This window comes from Canis lupus, chromosome 4 (assembly GCF_011100685.1).
Source record: "Canis lupus familiaris isolate Mischka breed German Shepherd chromosome 4, alternate assembly UU_Cfam_GSD_1.0, whole genome shotgun sequence".
NCBI classification, from domain to species: domain Eukaryota; kingdom Metazoa; phylum Chordata; class Mammalia; order Carnivora; family Canidae; genus Canis; species Canis lupus.
In genome coordinates this window covers 8,231,755-8,252,462 of record NC_049225.1, presented here as the reverse complement: position 1 = coordinate 8,252,462, position 20,708 = coordinate 8,231,755, and the positions used below count along the sequence as shown (strand labels likewise).

At 43.9% G+C, this 20,708-nt stretch overlaps 1 protein-coding gene across 4 annotated transcripts in view; it reads left to right on the top strand.

Moving 5' to 3' along the window:
* Positions 1 to 2,564: 2,564 nt before the first annotated feature.
* Positions 2,565 to 20,708, top strand: part of DISC1 (DISC1 scaffold protein) — a 347,001-nt gene continuing 328,857 nt past the window's right edge. For all 4 annotated transcript variants that reach the window (XR_005357793.1, XR_005357794.1, XM_038533906.1 and 1 more), the window contains exon 1: positions 2,565 to 2,642. Coding sequence is in view for 2 of the 4 variants with exons in the window: in XM_038533906.1 (XP_038389834.1) it covers positions 2,585 to 2,642 (58 nt within the window). In the remaining 2 variants the exon portion in view is untranslated. The remainder of the gene's footprint in view (positions 2,643 to 20,708) is intronic.

The window sequence follows — 20,708 nt, the reverse complement described above, 5'->3', positions numbered from 1 at the left end:
TTAGGAGATGTGTTAATTTGCTCAAACAATGAAACTACACCTGGCATAGCAGCTGCAGTTGGACTTGCCATCTGGTTAAGTTTATGATAATCCACTGTCATTCTCTGAGATCCATCTGTCTTCTGCCCAGGCCACGTAGGCAAGTTGAATGGGGGTGTGGCGGGAATTGCCACCCTGCCTCCTTCCAGTCCTTGATGGTGGCACTAATTTCTGCAGTCCCTCTTGCAATGCACTACTGCTTTGGTTGGCTCATTTCCTAGCTGGAGGCAGTTGTAGTGGCTTCCACTTGGCCTTTCCTAACACAAGAGCCCTCACTGCACAGGTCAGTGAGCCAATGTGGGGACTCTGCACATTGCCGAGTATGTCTATTCTGATTATGCATTCTGGAACTGGAGGAATGACTACAGGATGTGTGCAGACACCCACTGTGAGAGGGGTGTCTAAAATAAGACTCTGATCATCTGACCTCCACAAACCCCTACTGTGATTAGTGGGACACAAAGATGGTTTGGGCTTCCTGGAATTCGTGTTGGCTCAGAGCCAGGGTCCAGTCACTTCCGAAAGGTCTGATTATTTCCTTTCCCCCATTGCAGGTTCACTTTTGTAAAAGGCCACATGTCCCTTTGGGGGAGGCTAAAAAAAAGAGTAACAGGATAGAGTTTTGGCAGTGTTCCAGGTCTTTCCTCCTTCATTCGAGGAGTTCTGGATCTGTAAACTGACTCAAGTCTGGGAATTGATTGAAGGTCTGAGTCCCTCTGTTTTAACTTGGAAGCAAGTTAAGCTTTTGTTCCCTTGACCTAGAACTTTTCCGCTTAACAGATCAAGTAAGAATTTAGTAGACTTCTCATCTATTTGACTTCAGGGAACACCATGATCAAATATACCCACCTTGCCGATGGTGATTGATTGCCACCATTGGCTCCTGCCGCCCTCAGATCCAGTTAACCCCATTGCACTGAAGGGTCCCAGTTCAGTGGTTGCAATTCCCACTGTAATTTCTGACCCACAGAGAAGAATGACCAAGGATACTGGGTCGCAAAGCTATTTACCGGAGTCATGGTGACAGGTGTGTCCTCAAGACCCTCCCAGAGAGCAGCTTTTACACGATAATTTCATTCCAATATTCCAATCTCCCTAAGCGCTTGGGTAGTTCCTTTACAGTATTCCAAGACAAGTCTGGCATCGCCACCTCTAGCATTTAATGTAGATCACCTCTTGGTCCATGTTTAAGTCAACTAACCGAACAAAAAGTGAGATGCCCTTCTAATCTCTCAAACTAAATCACTGACTCCAGATCTCCATTTAGTGGTCTATATCATTAAATCCAGCCTGATCCAACTTTGTGTTCCTTCCACTGTTTTCCCACATTCCTTAATATCCATATTCATAGTCATCCTGTCCCCAAACATGCTGGCTTTCAAGCGCATCTGTGTTTGCACCCACAGGGGTTTTATCTTTTATTTTATTTTAAAAAAGATTTTATTTATTTATTTATTTATTTATTTATTTATTTATTTATTTATTATATATTTATTTATTATTTATTTATTTATTTATTTATTCATTCATTCATTCATGAGAGACACAGAGACATAGGCAGAGGGAGAAGCAGGCTCGCCGCATAGATTCCGATGCGGGACTCAATCCCAGGATTCTGGGACCACACCCTGAGCCAAAGGCAGAGACACTCAACCACTGAGCCACCCAGGCGTCCCGGGGTCTTATCTTTTCAAGCATCTTGGCGCTCTATTTCTAGCCAGATCCTTCCCTTTCCTCCAGAAAGGCTTCCTGACACTTTAAATACTCTCTTAGCCCTCGAATTCTGCAACATTTTTTAATGCCAACCAAGCCTCTGGCTCTCGGCATGTATATTGTTAGTTAGTTTTATACGCAGATGTTTATGTTCCCCCCTGGAGGTGAGGTCCTTAAGGACAAGAACCATTTCTGGCAGGTGCTATATGGGGTGGGGGAGGGGGTGGGGGTGGGGGTGGGGAGGTGCTCCAGCAGCCTCCTAGGTTGAACCAAAAGGAAGGGGTGAAGGACATCAGTCAGGGGCCCTAAGAGCTCCACCAGGGCCACAGCCTGCCTGCTGGGCCGGGGGCCAACGTGGGGAGGGGCTCTGGGACCAGTCACTGCTGCCAGAAGAGTCAGAAAGTTGGATTCCCATCTCTGAGCAACTGCTCTGGCATCTCTCTGCCGTGTGGCCTGTCCTCGTCCCGCCTCCCCGCCCCCACCTCCTGCGTCTCTTGCACCGACCCCTCGGCCACTTCCCTACGGCGACGTCGGGGAGGCGCCCGCGCAGAGCGCACCCCGACGGCCGCCGTCTCCCCTGCACACGCGCCCTCCCCGCGCGGCTCCCCTCGGCTCGCCCTCGCCCTCGCCCTCGCCCTCGCCCTCGCCCTCGCCCTCGCCCTCGCCCGGGGGAAGCGCTGGGGGCCCCGCCGCGCGGCCGCCTCGCCGCGGAGGAAGGCGCCTCCCCTTCGGCGTCGCCCCCCGCCCCCGCCCCACTTCCCGTCCAGCGCGCGGTCGCTTCCCCTCCGCGGGCCTGTCCGCCGCCCGGGAGCCGCGGGAGCCGCTGGGGCGCATGCTGGGCGCGGGAGCCCGAGGCGCGCCGGCCGGAGGCGGCGGGGGCCCGCGCGCAGGTAGGGGCGCGGCGGGGGCGGCGGGGAGTCCGGGCGGGGAGTCCGGGCGGGGAGTCCCGGCGGGGCCGTAGGGGCGGGGCTGCGCCTCCGCCACCACCTGGGCTCACGCGCCGCTGCGAGGCGGGGGCGACCGAGGCAGGGCGCGGGGCGCGCGGGCAGGAGAGGCTGGGTCCGGTCCCAGCCGCCCCCGCCCCCGCCCCCTGCGAGCCGGCGGGTCCCGCGGCGGGCTCGGGCTTGGGCCGGCGCCCGCGACTCTCGGGGTCCAGCGGCCGGGACCCGGGCGGAGGGCGGCGGCGGCGGCGGCGGCGGCGCGGGGCGCGGGCACCTCCCGAGGCGCTGCCCCGAGAGCGCTGCCGCCTCCCGCTTCCCACCGCGCCGCCCGGACGCGGGTCCCGCCGCCACCCCCGGTCAACACCCAGGGCTGGGACGGCTCGTCGCTGTCAGCAATGAGGGGGCGCGGCCGTCGCACTGTTCGGCACCTGCGGCGGATGCAGGACTTCCCTCGCAGGGAACCGGGTTTGGAGTCGCGGTGCCCCGGGGTGTGTCCCTGCTGCGCCGGGAGGGGGCCGGGGACTCCGGACGCTTCCCCCGCCTCTTGGAACCTGGGTTTCCTCAAATGGAGGAGGGCTCGCTCCTGACCCTAACGTGTGCTCGGTTAGACACATGAGGCTCGGATAGGGACAGTCCCAAGAGCTGGGAGTTGGAGACAGTCCAGCCTGGACTCGCTCACTCCTCAGTCTACCCATTTGTAAAGTGGGGGCAGTGTCCGTGCCTCCCTCCTAGGTTATGCGGTTTCAATGTGGCAGTGAATCTGGAGCGCGGACTCCAGTGCCTGAGATACACAGTGCGCTCTGAATAACCTTAGTTCCTGTTTTTACTGAGCGAAACCTAAATAATTTGGAGTGATGTGGAAATACCAATTTGATTTGATTAACGTATAAATAGCAGAGCATTTATTTACTTATTTAAGATTTTATTTATTTATTCATGACAGACACACAGAGGAGACAGAGACACAGGCAGAGGGAGAAGCGGACTCCCTGCAGGGAGCCTGATGCGGGACTCGATCCCAGAACCCTGGGGAACCCAGCCAAAGGCAGACGCTCAACCACTGAGCCACCCAGGCGTTCCTATTTTATTAAAAAAAAATTATTAATTATTTTAGAGAGGGGAAAGGACAGGACAGTGAAAGGGAGAGAATCTCAAGTAGACTCCTTACTGAATGGAGCTGGATGGGGGCTCCATTTCGTGATCGCCCCAGATAGTGACCTGAGCTGAAATCAAGAGTCAGATGCTTAATCGACTGAGCCATCCAGGTCCCCCAGTAATGGAGTATTTTAAAAGAAACTTAATTTTATTTCATCCAGACACGGCCTCCGAAGGCTTTTTGAGGTTTTGTTGTAAATCAGTGCTACTGACCAAAAAGAGCCTGGATCTGCTTTCTGTGCTCTGTAACCTTGGGCCTCAGTTTCCTCATCTGTTTAAAAAAAAGACCAAAGACAAGAAAGGTAGGGGTAGCAATTAGTGCTTTTGGTGCTGATAGAGCTGCCTGAAGATCAAATGGGGTAGAAGATCTGAAAGTGCCTCGAAGAGTGTGAGTCACTACGCAAATATAAGACGTGACTGCTACTAGCAGGGAATAATAACATCTGCAATTTTTTAGAGCCTATAATGTGCCAGGCACTCTCAGGAATTCCTTTGATGAAATCCATCCTGAACCTTTGTGCATTGGATATTTATAATCTTCATTTTCTCTATTCAAAGCTGAGATTCAGGATTATTTTGCCTCTTTCCCAAGGTCACGTAGCAGTTTATGTAAAGCCACGATTAGAACCCTAGGGTGGGTGCCTCTGGCAAATGTGTTCTCAACCACTGGCAAAACTGAAGTTATGGAGACAAGCCGTGGTTCAGAGTAGACCTGTGTTAGATTATAGGAGATAATATATATCCTAACATGTTTAAAGAATCTGAGGGACACCTGACTGGCTCAGTCAGTAGAGCAGGTGACTCTTGATCTTAAGGTTGTGAGTTCAAGCCCCATATTGGGCATAGAGATTACTTAAAAAAAAAAAAAACATTAAAAAATAATTTCACTACATACATAAGTGTATATACTCATGAGTGAATTGTTAGCCCTGGCAGATGAGGTTTTGAAATAAACTTAATTTTTTTCATCCCTATTTTAAAATCCCATTTAAACTATTTTCTTGCACAAATAATGAAAATTTGCAGAGGGAAAAAGCATTAAGATCTTGAAAGACATATCTCGAGGATTCATTGCAAAGCTCAGACAATAAATGAAATCTCAAAAATGTTTTACTTAAACATTTAAGTTTGCCAGAACTCTTAAGGTGGCACAAGAGGTGTAAATTGGTATTGAAGCTTGCAGCGTCACGATTATCGTGCAGGGGTGGGACCCTGTATATTTCTCTAGGGACTTTACTGCTCACCTGAGATGCCCCCAGAGGGAAATGGACCTTTAGAGAAAGTCTGTGCATCCGAGGGAGAGTGAATGCCAGGTCTGTCTGCTGCAGAAACCATTCCAAAATCATTTCTTTCCCAAATGAAATTTATCTTATTATTTTTTCTTCTTCCAAAAGCACTACACAGTCATCACAGAAAGCACAGAAAACAACAAACAAGAAAAAGAACATTAAAAATCACTATGATCCCATCAATGCAGGCAAATAGCTTCACATCTCTGTTCTTGTAACCCATTTCTGTGTTTTGTTAATCAATTTAAATGTCTTAAGACTGGGATGCAAACTATTATTGTTTTGTTCAATGACAAAAGTAATACTTGCTCATTACTCAATCATCAAGACATTAATTTGGGAAATAAGTAAAGATTTATTACGTGCATTAAAACTTTTCCTTTAAAATGATCTTAAAGATTTGATTGGAAAATGATTAGAAATTAAGTTGTTGATGTCTGAGTTTTATTGTGGTTTTGGCCAAAGTTCAATGAAAGACCTTCAGAACAAAGAGAGGGTACAGTGGTGATCTTGAAATAGTAAGATCTAAAAATCCAGTATCAAGCAAAGATTTTGAGTATAAAAATAGGTAACATTTTAAACTAATGTTATTAGAATTAGACTCATTGTTTTGATAATCATGATAATAATCAGTTTATAAGCTGGGTTCTCATACAAAGTGAGCAGAGAGCCCTGCTTCCAGACATTTTTGGCAGCCACTCCTAGGGGTGGGGACAGTCGCCTCTGGCACAGCCTAGACCACTTGTGGCCATTTTTCAGCCAGCACCATTTAGTAACATAAGACTTTTAGCCTTTGGGAGTCTTATGTTGTTTGTTCTTGATGTTAATGACTTTGTGGTAAAAATTCCTTAGTGAATGTCTTGTGCAACAATCCTGCAATTTTTAAAGCGCCTGCCACAGATACTTTGACCATCCTGAATCCATTTTTTCTTTTGAAATCAGTTTACCAGCTGCTTATTTGAGCGGACTGCAATCAGTTTCCAAGTTTTCACAGCAAGTGGAAGAACTGTGGCTGACCAATGAATATTATATATATATTTGGCTTTGAAAGGCAGTCAGGAGCCTACATGCTGTGCTCAGTGGCTGACATGATCCGTGGTTTGGTGTCTGCTCTCCTCACCCTGCCCTCCTTCTTTTTGGTCACTTGTCTACTGTCATAGCTCAGAAATAGATGGTTGAGATTTTGGGGCTTCCTCTAATCACTAGGGTCACTGGTCATCAAGTGTTATAATCAGAATCCCAGAATTTATTGCTGGATGAAGTTTCAAAAGATCAATTGGTTAAACCTCTTGAGTTCTGGCAGGTGAGGCATTGACAAGTGCATTCACCAAGTGCAGATGCTGAGAACTATATATCTGGTAGTTAGGGGCAGGAGACCTGGTCACAAATGAAGTGATTGAAATAAATAGGCCAGGATTATCTTTCTCTTGTCAACTTCAGGTTAGTTTCCCAGCCACGTTGCCTTGTGCTTATCCGTTTAAAATACATGGACAAAATTCTATCTGTTGAACTCTAAAGTTTGCTTGTCATGGTAGGACTTTTCCCCTTTATTTGCTGATCCATTTGAACTCTGAGAGAAATGCAATAAAGACAGTAAACTCCTTGAGGTACAAGATACGAATCTCTGAGGATAAGTCATATATCAGAGAGTACTGACAGTCTGAGTGGCAGTAGAGGTCACAGAGTCTGGCCTGCTTAGTTTACAGGTGAAAGGGTGAAAGATGGCAGAGGAATGAGTATTAGAATCTGGGTCCTCTTCTCTTACTGAGAGCTATTTCCAGTAAGCTTTGCTTCATTCCATAGTTTGGCAGAATTCATCACTTCTTAAAAATATTGAAAAAACCAAACTAAATCCTTATTTATTTATTTTGGAAGAGGCTGCCTTGGAAAGCAGTGTGTTCTTTTGCCATCAGAAGCATTTAAATTGGTATTGGGTCATTCTGTGGTTGAATGTAATTGAGGAGTCTGCCTGTGGGGAGGATGGCTGGATTGGGAGGATGACTTGTGGGAACACTTATAGCTCTAGGATTCTGTGATTTTTGTCCTGGAGGATTTGAACTACTGTGTGAATTTCCTATTCCCTGCTCATTGAGGTTGCACATTTTGAACCCCACCCCCAACCCCAGGTGATTCCAATTCAAGAGGCCTAGACAGCTCCCTGCAGTTAGTGGCACTTTAACTTCCCAGGGTTGCACATATCAAGGATTGATATTAATCATTAACATGATCATGTTTATCCAGGCAAACAAATGACTAGGAATAGAAACATGCATTTGACAGGTGGCCCTACATGGAGACCAATTGCATTCATAGGTTGAAAGGTGAAATATCTCAAAGTTTAATGAGTGAATTGTGTCTTGAATGTGGAACCGGAGTTTAAATTTAGTTTTATGATGTGCACACCAACCTAACTTTTCTTTTTCATACTTGTTGTCTCTTAATTTATGAGTGGATTGATAAGATGATTTGGCGTAATTAATAGGCTTAATTTATGGCACAGTAGAATGTATGTGTTTTGCATTTACAAGTGAAAGCATGCCTCATCTTACTCAAGCACTGATGGGAAAAGGAGGATTATTTTACAGGGGTCAAATGAGAAAAGATGTCAATATAGACATAAATTGGGGTTCTCCTGTTTCTAATAAACTGGACAGTTAGAATTGCAAAAGCTGTTTTGTAATTACAAATCCTCTGATGAAAAATGTTTGTATATTTCAGCATGATTCTTAATATTTCCCTAATGCTTTTCTTCATAGCCACGGGTCAGACAGAGTGGAATACAAGATAGCTGTCCTTGGGCGGAGATAATCCACATTCAATTCAAACAATAGATTTGGAGACCTTTAATTACCTTGACTTTTTTTTTTTTTTGAGATATAATTTACATACATTTTATGAGTTTTAGATATACAACATAATGATTTGATATTTGTGAATATTGTGAAATGACTAGTTAACATCCTTCACCACACGTAGTTACAAAATTTTCTTTTTCTTGTGAAAATTTTAAGAACTTTTAGGATCTACTTTTAAGATCATTTGAGATCTACCTTGACTATCAATCCTTTTGTCTCCCTTTGTCTGCTTATAGAATTCTCTTCTAGGACATTAGGTCATCCACTGAATTGTTAATTCAGGAGTATTTATTTAATGTATGCTACACATGGCACAGCATGTTGTTTAAAGATGTATTAGATTGTCCTCACGGATTATCCAGTCTGGAAAGAAGATGTAGCAAAACCTGGTGTACTTTCCAGGTGATTGAAGGCAACCCTTCCAGTTTAACAACCACTCCTAGGATGCTTCTTTGTAGGGTGTCTCAGGGATTCCCTATGTCTTCCCAGTCTTGACACAGATCTATCAGAATTTCTCTGCTCCATAAAGTTTTCCGGTCAGCCTCACACTGCTGCCATGATAATCTTCCCAAAGCACAGATCTGATTAGGTTACTATTACTCAGTGCAAAGATTCATTGTCCCACAAGAAAATTCTCAGCATTCCTTGCCAGGCCTTCCATAAACTGGCCCCTAAATCCCTAAAACTGACACTGGCTCTTTTATTACACACATTATTCAGCCACCAAAAATACTATGGAATCTATCTCCCTCCTGCCCCCATCAATCTCTACACATCAAAATATTATCCCTCATTTAAGATCTAGCCAGTAAAACTTCTCAGCCTTCCCTGGTCTTCTAGAGTCATCCACTTCTTTCTCTCTTCTTCTGTTATAGTTTGTTATGTATTCCACCTGTTTTTCTGACTCTATTGTGAACTCCTTCAGCTCAAGGAAGGAGTCTGGTGTATTTCCTTACCTCCTCATCTGTGTAGTATGCTTATAGTTTTCTCCACTCTCACTGAATTGAATTAAACTCTTTATTATATTTTAGATGGACTAATCCAGTGTATAGATTAATCACATCTGTTATTTGTATATCTTTCAAAACCAATCAAGAGTTTTACAAGTTCAGTTCAGTTCGATTTTTTATTGAGATGCACAAACCACATCGCCAGATTCTTATAACAATTTCAGGTAAGAAAAAATGTAGACTATGTCCATACCCTTGAGAAGCTTATAGTTCAGTGGAGAATAGAGAATGGATTCTTGGGAAGTTTCTGGATGTTGTTTCATCAGAATGATGGGGCATTGTAATACAGCAAAATCAAGTATTTGAAGTATTATGAAGTAGTTAGCACCTAGTAGATGCCCAGTGAATATTATACAGGGTGGATGGATGAATAGGGGGAAGAAGAAAGGAGGAATCCTTTAGTTTATAATTTATCAATTGCAGTGTTTACTTCAAGGTATAATAATTTTGAAGATAATTTACTCAAGTATTGATTCTCACGCTTGTGTATAAAATGTGTTGCTCTTCATCTAGGAAGAGACATACTAGGTCTCCATCTGTAGAAATTGCATTAATTTCCTGGCTGTGGTGTTGTGTTTGCTTCATTTCATCAGCATTCTCTTCTCAGGCAAGCTCTGTTCTGAGGACACACATTTCCCCGGGGTGGGGGTGGGGGAGGACTTCAGCTGTCTGGGGACGGTGATGAAGGGGACTGTCTCACACTGATTCAGCACTTATGATCTCATTCTCTACCCGGATAGCCAGTTGGCCTGGGGTTATAGGATGAGTTCTGAACTATTTCTCAACCATGTGGCTTTTGTGTGTCTTTCTTCACTTGATTTTAAATAGCAATTTGAATTGAAAAATGGATAAATTCTATGATTTTAGTCCAACAGTTATATTTCCTTACTCTTTGATTTGGGATTGCCTAGTGCATTTATTCAAATATTAATAGTTTTAGAAACTTTTTTGAAAAGCCTAAGGTGATATATAAGGAAAAGCATTGATATTACTTCTATTTTTCCCATCTTGCTGAGGTAGACTAGGGCTCAGTGGAAATAAAGTGAGACATTCCAAGGGGTTGCTTTATCTTAGGCTAATCTTGGGATGAATTTATATTGACATTACTCTTAAATTTGTATCCTGCTTTTTAATGAACAAATGATCCCCCTCTTTTTAAGCAATATTCTATTCACACTTGGAGACTGCCTTTTCCACTAAAATGAGTAATTATTAATCATTACAGAGCTGGGGAAGGGGCGAATCAACCATGAATTTACTATAGAGAAATATTCTCTTTTGGTTATGCCTTTGCATTAGCTTGGGCTGAATTTCTTGAGGGCAGACCTAATCTTATTTATCTTCTTATCATTTTTGTTAGACCTGAGGTAAGAATAAAGACTTATTGAGTTGCATTGGTTTAAAGTAACATGTGTAATATGGCCCCGGTGCCATATGGGAGAATTGCTTCCCAACCAGTGGTGGCTGAGAGAATCTTAGGCAGTGGTTGCATTAGAAAGGAGAGGATAGGGGACTTGTTTTAAAGTTGCTTTTACATGAGGGTGCCTGGCTGGCACAGTTGGTTAAGTCTCCACTTCTAGGTTTTGGCTGGGGTGGTGATCTCAGGGTCATGGGATAGAGCCCTGCATCCACCCCAGGGTTGGGCTCTGTGCTCAGTCTGGAAGCTGCTAAAGTTTTTTTCCTCCTTCTCCATCTGCCCCTCCTCCCTGCTCTCTCTCTTTCTTTAAAATAAATAAATCAATTGAAAAGAAAAAGAATAAAGTTGCTTTTACATGCAGGCACACTCTTTATACATCAATACAAATCGTGAAAATTTCTAAAGGTGTTTCCATTCACACATTTCACAGAGGAAGAACGTCAGCTGCCCATATATATCAAAGCACATTATCATGACTTTTGCCTGGAGTGGCTTTAGAAGACTGTGAAGCATGAGGGGTGGGGGTGGTGCTACAGCATCCTCCAAGCTAACCCTTGCCCTTGCTTGGCATCGCCACTGCTCCCAGCACCTCCTACATTCTATTGTCAGGATGTTCATCACTTAGGATGTATTGTGAATTGCTGAAACATCAGACAAATGCATCTCCTCATGGAAGTGCAGAGATGCATTGCCAAGGCAAATTTCATTTAAATTGTGATCAGAATACTTCAGGTTATTTGTTGTTGTGGATGTAGTGATGGCTAGCCATCAGTGGTCAGGTGGCCAGATGGAAAGGACACTGGACTAGGAGTCGGACAATTGCAGGTTCCTTAATCTCTCTGGATCTCAGTGTCCTCCCTTGTGGAAACGGGGCTGGGGACAGGGCAGATGAGATCAGGCCCTCAGTGTAGAATTATGGTCACATGATTTTTATAAGAGCTCATCACAATCTGTAATATTTGTGTACAGAATTGCTTTTGTTACAGGACATCTGTGTTACCTATGATCTCAGTTTGCCTTGTAGCTTGTCTCTCACACCCTGATCTGAGTCCTTGATCCCTTAAGTAAATCACATTAGTGTTTCTGTAGCCAAATAGATGCCTGTTCCCAGAACTAAGTGGAATAAATAAAGAGCCTTGATCGCTTTGCATCTGTGCACATGAGGTTTGCCACCGTGTGAGTTCAGTCAGATCAGATGGCTGCCAGGGGAAGGAGAGAAAGCTTGTGTGGTTCTCAGACAGAGACTCTGGGTTTTGGGATGCTAGATGATCCATCACCACCTTGTACATAGTACTTGTTGTAGTTTTGCACCACCCCACTCCCCGAGTTCTTCCTCCTTCATTTCCAGTTCTTTGCTGATTGCATCATCTCTACTGTTTCCGAGATGGGCTGCTGATAAGCTGTCACCAAGCCCAGTGCTGCACAAGAGGTGGGCAGTGGGACATGTCACAGGGAAGATAGGAACAAGACCTCTTGGAGGGTGTATTGTTCAGTCCAGCTTAAGCATGTTTCCCCGAGTAGGAGTGCAGATGGTCCCTGCACACGGCAGCCTGGGCAGTCTGCTCTGGAGGGCAGGGAGGTTCCTGTACTCAGCTTCCAAGACCGTGTGCTCACTAGGCCTCCCTGGTTTTCGATTCTTGATCTGACACTTGGGTTCTTTGTGCTGTGCCCAGCACTTTGGGAGGGCCACATTGTATAGACTGCCTTGCACTAGTTGTGATTCTTCTCTTGATGCTGCCTCTTGGATTAATCCTTCTATTGCCACATTTTGCAGTCTGAGGGATGCTTCCCGGACTCTGGAGGTGTTCCTGGGGGGCTGTTCTCAGAAGGAGCATGGGACGACTGCTGTCACCCACAGGCCTGCAGAGGAGAGGGTTGACACTGTCAAGATGCCCCCTTAAACGCACACCACCTGTACTCAAGGTGAGCAGGTCCTTTGGCAGGTGTGATGTTGTTCTGGGCTCCAAGCACTGGAGAGTTGCTTGTGATAAGGCTTTGTGTGGATGATTAGCACCAAGTGCATCTCGAAGAGTGAAGGTTGCATGACAGAGCATACTGGGTTGGCTCTGCAAAGGGATTCTGGTCCGGACCCAGTCCATCTTTGCTTTCTCAAGGTGTAATTTAATTTTGGTTTTGTCTTTATAAAGTTTTCATCTGTATGAAATGTAAGGTCCGTAAGATTCTCCATTAGGACATCGCGTTCTGGTGTCTTCTCTGCTGGTTTGCTTTTCCTGTCGCAGAAAATTCCCCGCTCCTGCTGCTATCATTTCACACCCAAAGAGGGCATTCTAACCTTAAAAGAAGTTCAGCTCAGCAGTGAGCCTGCCATTGCCTTTCTCTCTAAACTTAGAGTTTGCTCACTCACTTGGCTTCTCAGGTGTTTTGGCTCCAGGGAAGAAATAGTCATGGTTCACATTTATTTAATAAAACCATTATGAAAACGAACGCAACCCGAGCGCACACTGGGACAGAGCAGGACCTGGCTGCTTGCTTTCCCACCGAACCTTGCTGGGTCCCTGTAAATTTTTGGAGCTGTCACTTGTGAGCTGTTTTCACTGAGGGAGAACTTCCGTGAGGCTGGGGACTTGGCAGGCCAGCTGGCTGATCCTTTGGGTGTTCTTTCAGCATTGTCTGCAGTGAGTGTGGGAGTCAAAGGCCCTTCAGTGCAAAGATAATGCCAGCTTGTTCCCTGGAACCCTAAAGGAGCCGGAGTCAAAGGGGCTTTTTGTTTCACCGACAGAAAAACCCACAGGAAATCCCAGCTTCAGAGATTCCTATGCGGTCTCACTGTTCCATCAGATCTGACTGTGCTTAGGCCTCCTTTGAGAGAGGCAGTAACCCGTACAAAATAATAAATAAATGAAAGGATGCCATTCACGGTGGCTGGGGGTCAAGGGCACATGCCATGTACACTAGCATGCAGGTCAGGCACCTGGCTTAGACCCCAGTGCCCGGGCTCTGAGCAGTGAGCTCTTGGCTAGCAGGTTGAAGGGGATAATAGCCACATCCTACTGTTAGGGGAATCGACTGTGGTCATGTGAGTAAAGATAGGAGGACAGTGTCTCATCACAGGCACTTGTATTATTACTATTACTATTACTATTATTATTAATAAGCTCTTATTAGATTTCAAATCTCTAACAGCAGTTTTGTCACTTACTAAGTATATTCCCCTTGTCTGTAAGCTGGGCAGTGATTATGCTTATTTTGTAGGACCGATGTGAACATTACATGAGATAATGTACACAAAGGGCTTAGGGAAACAGTAGCAAGTTAAAATAGGGGGCTGCAGCCCTTAGGTGTGCAGGTGATGTCCTGCCCAGCGTCCCGGGTAAGAGGTGAGTGGGGTCCACACCCAGGCTGGGTCCCTGTCCTGAGGAAGGCCTGCCTTTTCCTAATTCATCAGCTCAGAGGGGCCACCTTTTTCTAGTCTGGTTTCCCAGGGGGGCATCTTTTCATCATTCATCACCCCGGAGGAGGTACTTTTTAAAAAATTTGCCCAGTGGTACCATATGTGCCAGCTGTGGCCCTGTCAACAAGAGAATGGTGCTATTATCAATTTAGCAGACGGGGCCTTCTGGAGGGAGTGTGTGGCCTGCTTTACCCAGCTTCATCTTGCTCACTTTGCTGTAATTTCAATGATGTGATTACCATGGTCAGAGCAACAATTTTGCCATTTCCTCAATTCTAAGTTTTTTGTAGGATTTTCCTTGAGGTCAAGAGCTATCGTCCTCCGCCTTCCAAGGCCCCCTTCCTCACCACTGCCCTGCACATGGCCTCCAGAAAGGACACAGGTTGGAAGAGATTGGGTCAGAGTGTAGGCTGGGTGCTGGTTGTTGACTCCTGGTCCCTTACCCGCCCTTCTGTGCTTTGCTCTTTACTGCTGAGGCTGGGAGTCTGAAAATGGCACATCCCTGGCTCCCTACCCGTTACTCTGTCAACAAGAGGCCCTTGTGGGACACCAGAGGCAGGAGGAAGAGAAAAGTTTCTGGATTCTGGGTTTTTCAGTGGGACAGCTGCAGACATGTGCTGTAGCAGTGGGAAGGCTGGGTGATTTGGGACTCCAATAGCCCTGACAGGGAGCCTCTTTTCCCAGGCTCCAGAGCCAACCCACACAGCCTCTTCTGCTACAGCAGACTGAGCAGGCTCCAGGACGCAGCCCAGGAGCAACAGCCTCGGCTCTCTAGCTATGATCCTTCTTCCTCCTTGTTCCTGCTTTTCCTTCTCCTTCATTCTCTAACAATTTTTTCCACACTTTTATGACCAGTGCCCTGTATTAAATGTCCTCTGGTGGGTACTTGGAGTGGTCTCACTTTTTCTACTCAGTGTATGGATTCCATGGATTCTAAATCTGTTGGGTGCTTAGGGCCTGGTATACTCCCTAGGATCTTATAGCACATGGACCCTTCCTCTCTGTTTCATTTTCATCACACATGTCAGGGTTACTTTGATAGCCTTTAAAATAAGTTTTCAGCTCTAGCCTCTTCCTAATCACAGTGGTCAGATTAATTTTCTAAAACTCTAGTTCACTTGGGTCACACTTCTACTCCAAACCCTACGGTTTTTATGGCAGCCATTTAGCAAAGGTACAGTCACCTGTGACCTAAACCCCAATGTGAGAACACTACCAGGGACACCTCTTTGCAATCCTAGTAAGGGAGAAAGAGGGAGAAAGAGGGTCATTCCTTCACCCTGGCTGGGAGGAAGGGAGTTAGCTCAGTGATAGACACACCAGTAGTCACACTGGTATGAGGAAGATTTCAAAGCCTGCCTGTGGCTGCCTCCTCCCCTCACTGGTTTGTTTGTTTGTTTCTTTTTAAAGATTGTATTTATTTTTGAGAGAGAGCATAAGCATCAGCAGGGGGAAGGGGAAAGGGGCAGAGAGAAGGGGCAGAGGGAGAGGAGTAGCAGACTCCTTGCTGAGCAGGGAGCCCGAGACGACTTGGGGGCTTAATCCTAGGACCCGGGGATCATGACCTGAGCCAGAGGCAGAGACTTAACTGACTGAGCCACCCAGGTGCACCCCTCTCACTGGTTTCTTGTTCAAGTCCAACTGCATTGCATTGGCCCCTCTGCCTCTCCTGGAGGGCAAAGTTCAGTTTGTAAGCTCTGCCCAATATTCTGGGAAGTTTAAATCTCATATAGCTTCTTATAAACTGATGGAAATATCTGTACTGTGAAGAGTGCAGATGAGCTGTAAGCCTAGATAAGATTGCTTGGGAGGGGAGTTTTTCACCCAGAGGTTTTCTGACTTCCTTGAAGTAATGTTTTTAAGAAATTCCATATTGAAGAGGATGGGAAGATGTCTTAAGGGGAATGACTGGGACATTATGGGGTCACTTGGAAGAAAAATAATACAGGTAATGTTCAAACATAGTTTTATTGTTTCTGTATAAAAAAACCAAAATATAGGCATTGTAAAAAAAAAAAATCAAGCAACCCTGAAAAATATATCAAGAAATGATCACTGAAGTCCCACCTTCCTCACTTTTAAAGATTTTATTTATTTATTCATGAGAGGCAGACAGAGAGGCAGAGACACAGGCAGAGGGAGAAGCAGGCTCCCTGCAGGAACTCGATGCTGGACTCAATCCCCGGAGCCAGGATCACACCCTGAGCCACCCAGGGGTCCCCTCACTCTTCATTCTTTAGTGAACATCCTTCTAGAAGGTTCTCAGAGCCTGTGTTATATACACATACAGTTTTATAGAAATGGGACCATGTTATATCTCGTTTTTTAACCTAATTTTATCCTACTTATTAGTATAGCACAGAAACGTTTTCATGTCAACAAATGTTGCTTTACATGATCATTTTGAATGGCTACACAGTAAGTTGCATGTTTATACTGTGATTTACTCATGCTTTTCTTAAGTTCTTGGATTTAAGATGACACTGATGCCATAGTGGATATTCCCAGATACTAGCGCCTTAAGACATCGGAAGTGTAGTTCTCTTGAAGTTCAGATTCACCCTCCATTTACTGGTGAGTGGAGGCACCGGACTTGGCTGGAGGGGCTGCTCTGCCTTACATGGCCATTACAGACTTGGGTTGACAAAGGCCCCACCACCTTTGGTATGTGGCTTCCAAAGTTGGTCTGGCCTTTGCCACCCAGCTAGCAGAGAGTGGAAAAGAGAGAAGACTTCACCAGAGGTTTTTAGGGGTGCTGCTTCTGTCCACACTCCATTGGCCAGGGTCAGTCACATGGCCACGCACAGCTGTGAGAGAGGCTGGGGATGCAGGAGACAAGGGAAAAAGGCTTGGTGAACAATGGCCAATCTCTGCCACAGCTTTCCCTTCTGGTCACCACATCCCTGTTTCACTCTTGCCCTCACATTTCCACTTACCCCTCCCAGAAGGAGACACCAGAGTCCCATGCAGCCATTGAGTCTGGATCACTCTGTCGGGTCTCTGGCTGAGGTACAGTCTTCTCTACATTCAAATGAGGATCTTCATGCTTTTGTGACTTGTGATTTAAAAAAGAAAAGTGTTATTTGCTTTCTTCCAACCTCTCTCAGTTTTCAGTGGTGGAGCAGAGACAGCATAAGAGCACTAAAAACTCCCACTTGGAGCAGGGTAAAATAGGGTATTCACAGCAGTCATGGGTGCAAAGCAATTATGAGAGCCTTTGGTAGGCAAGGTAGAGGCCTCCAACCCGGGGGTGGGAGAACTTTCTCCATTAGACCTTGATTCTGCTCTCTGGGAGGAAATCTCTTATTGATTGGTCTCCATGGTCTGTCCTGCCAAGTTCGTCTTTGTCTTTTACTCTCCATGGCAACATTTGAAGCAGTTGCTGGGGAGTCTGCCATCTTCATGAGGGTGTACAGAGCTTTTGGTGCCCTCTGTTTGGTGGCCTGAAATTTTGAAAGCTCTTACAGACTTTTAAATTTATTTAAGTTCAAGCCCGTGGTTTCTCAGGCTATACATTTCTGTCAAAAACTTAGTGGGGTTCTTTTCTGTTTTCTTCCATTAAATTCCTTATACCAATAACTAATCCCAAAGTTTTTTCCTAGACTTTATTATCAAGCTTGATTTGTTGCATTACTTTATCACCCCATGCCCTTCTTTCTCAACTAAATGGTGATTACTTTCAGGCCCGCAAGCTCAGATGGGAATGCAACACTCTTAATCTTTGCCACAGGGCTGAGACTTTGGGCCTTTGTCACTCAAGCTTCTTCAATCTTATTTCTTACTTTGATATTTACTATTTCTTTCATTTTATTTTCATTGGAAAGTTCTACTTTCCAACTCTTTCCCTAGAGCTACAATCATGGTTAAATAGTAGGTCTGCTTTTTAGTTACTGCAGGAGATGATTTTACCAAATATTTTGCCATTGCATAACTTGGGCCTCCATCTTTCCAGCCTCCCAGATCAGTTTCCTTGCTGTCCACTGCCTGATTACTAGGCCAGTGCCACTTGTTTTAGGTCATACCCTACTTTATTTAAGGCAGAAGTCACTGTATTAGTTCACCTGCTGTTGTAATGGAACAATCCTAATTCTCAGTGGCACGTCACTTTCAAAGTTCGTATCTTGCTCATATAAATTACATTTTTTAAATAATAGATTTATTTTTTATTGGTGTTCAATTTGCCAACATACAGAATAACACCCAGTGCTCATCCCGTCAAGTGCCCCCCTCAGTGCCCATCACCCATTCACTCCCACCCCCGCCCTCCTCCCCTTCCACCACCCCTAGTTCGTTTCCCAGAGTTAGGAGTCTTTATGTTCTGTCTCCCTTTCTGATATTTCCTACCCATTTCTTCTCCCTTCCCTTCTATTCCCTTTCACTATTATTTATATTCCCCAAATGAATGAGAACATATAATGTTTGTCCTTCTCCGATTGACTTAATTGACTTACATTTTGAAGCTGGGTTGTTAGTGGTGGTAAAGAGCAGGGTTCTACTCTATTTACTCATTCACGGATTCAGGTAGATCAGATCTCTGTTATCAGCACGTGGCTTCCAAAGTCACCTGGAGAGTCAACAGCTAATCAGTAGACCAAAGAAAAAAGAGTGTGGGACAACTGCAAAGAAGATTGTCATAAGCCAGTAGTGAAAGTGAAGGACATCACTTTTGTCCACAATTTTGTTGACTAGGACTCAGACTTATGGCTACACATAATTTCAAGGGAAGCTGGGAAAGGTAGTCCAACTGTGTGTCCAGGAGAAAAGGGAAATGGGCTGGTGAGCAGGTATCTGTTTCTGCTGTGGTGACTACATAGCAGAGGCTCTTCTAAAAGCCTTAATATATGAGCTCCTTTAATTCTACGTGGTAGAAGCTATTGGCATCCTCATTTTACAGATGGGAAACAGAGGCACTGGGAGATCAAATAGCTACATAGCTCCCCAAAGTTCACATAGCTACTAGTGGTGGAGACAGGAGGCCCTCAGCTCTGGACCTGCAGCCTTATTCACTACTCTAGACTGATAAAATAGAATACAGTTGAACTTAAAAGTGAAATATAAAAATGATAAAAGTGAAGATCACAGATTCAAAGATGAAAAAGAGATTTAAAAGTGATAAATTAAAAAAAATTAAAAAATTAAAAAATTAAAGAAAAATAAATAAAAGTGATAAATTTAAAAATTACATAAAATAAAGAGAAATAACTCTAATTGAGAACCTGAGATACAAACTTAAAAGAATGATACACAGCCTTCAATGTCATATTAGGATAACATGTGATAGATGAAACATAATGGAAAAAGATTAAAGAAAAGTAGAAATTAATAGTGTTTATATGTTGGTAGGAATGCAAACGGCGCAGCTACTGTGGAAAACAGTATGGAGGTTCCTCAAAAAGTTAAAAATAAAATTACCCTATGACCTAGCAATGGTACTATCAGGTATTTACCCAAAGGATACAAAAAATAATAATTCAGAAGGACACACGACCCTGATGTTTATTTTTATAGCAGCATTATCAGCAATAGCCAAATTATGGAAAGAACCCCAAAGCCCCTCAACTGATGAATGATAAGGATGTGATATATATATATATATATATATATATATATATATATATATATGCATGCCATATGATTTCACTCATGTGGAATTTAAGAAACAAAACTAATGAATGTAGAGGGGAAAAAGAGAGAGGTAAACCAAAAAACAGACTTTTAATGATAGAGAACAAACTGAGGGTTGATGGAGAGAGGTGGGTGAGGGATGGGTGATGGATGTTAAGGAAGGCATTTGCTGTGATGAGCACTAGGTATTGTATGTAAGTGATGAATAACTAAATTCTATATCTGAAACCAGTGTTACACAATATGTTAATAAGCTAGAATTTAAATAAAATTTGGAAGAGAAAAAGAAAAAAAGTGTTTACAAAATACATATAAATTGAAATAAATCATCTGGGTGAATAAAATAGTAAAACATTATAAAGGAAGAAAAATGTTACATAAGTGAAAGTAAGTGAAAATAAAAATATTAAGAAAGACAAAGAAAACTTAAGACTCAATATTCAGTAAGATGTAATACATTTATGGCTCAAAACAAAGAAAATACAGTCACACCTCATTTTATTGTGCTTTGCAGATATTGCTTTTTTTTTTAATAAATTGAAGGTTTGTGGCAACCTTCCAATAGATGAATCTGTGGGTAACATTTTTCCAACAGTATTTGCTCTCATCATGTCTTTGTGTCACATTTTGGTAATTCTAGCAATATTTCAAACTTTCTCATTATTTTGTTATGGAGCTCTGTGATCAGTGATTACGACTTGCTGAAAACTCCGATAATGATTAGCATTTTTTAGCAATAAAGTACTTTTAAATTAAGGTATGTACATTGTTTTTTTTAGACACGAGGCATACTTAAACAGACTACAGTACAGTGTGACTACAACTTTTGTATGAATTGGGAAATCAAAAAATTCACTGGACTCGCTTTATTGAGAAATTTCGTTACTGATCTGGAATTGAGCCTGCAAGGTTGTAGAGGTATGCCTAGAGAAATTTCCTAAATGCCAAATAAGATAAAGGTTAAAATAAAAAATACAAAATGATAAATGAAATTCAAAATATAAAAATTACAAATCCTTTAGAAGACTACGGGATTGTACAAATTAACAAGAAAAGAAGAAAAATTAGTGGCAACATAAATCCTGCCCTCACATTGCTCCAATCTGAATTTATGCCTGTGATTGGGGGTCCTTAGTATTTTCAGAATTGAGAACTAGGGGGGAGGGGTAGAGGAAAGGAACGGGGGTCGTCCCTCCTTTACAGGACCTAAAATGCCTAAGTGGAATGATGTCTGCAAATTGGTAGAGTAAGA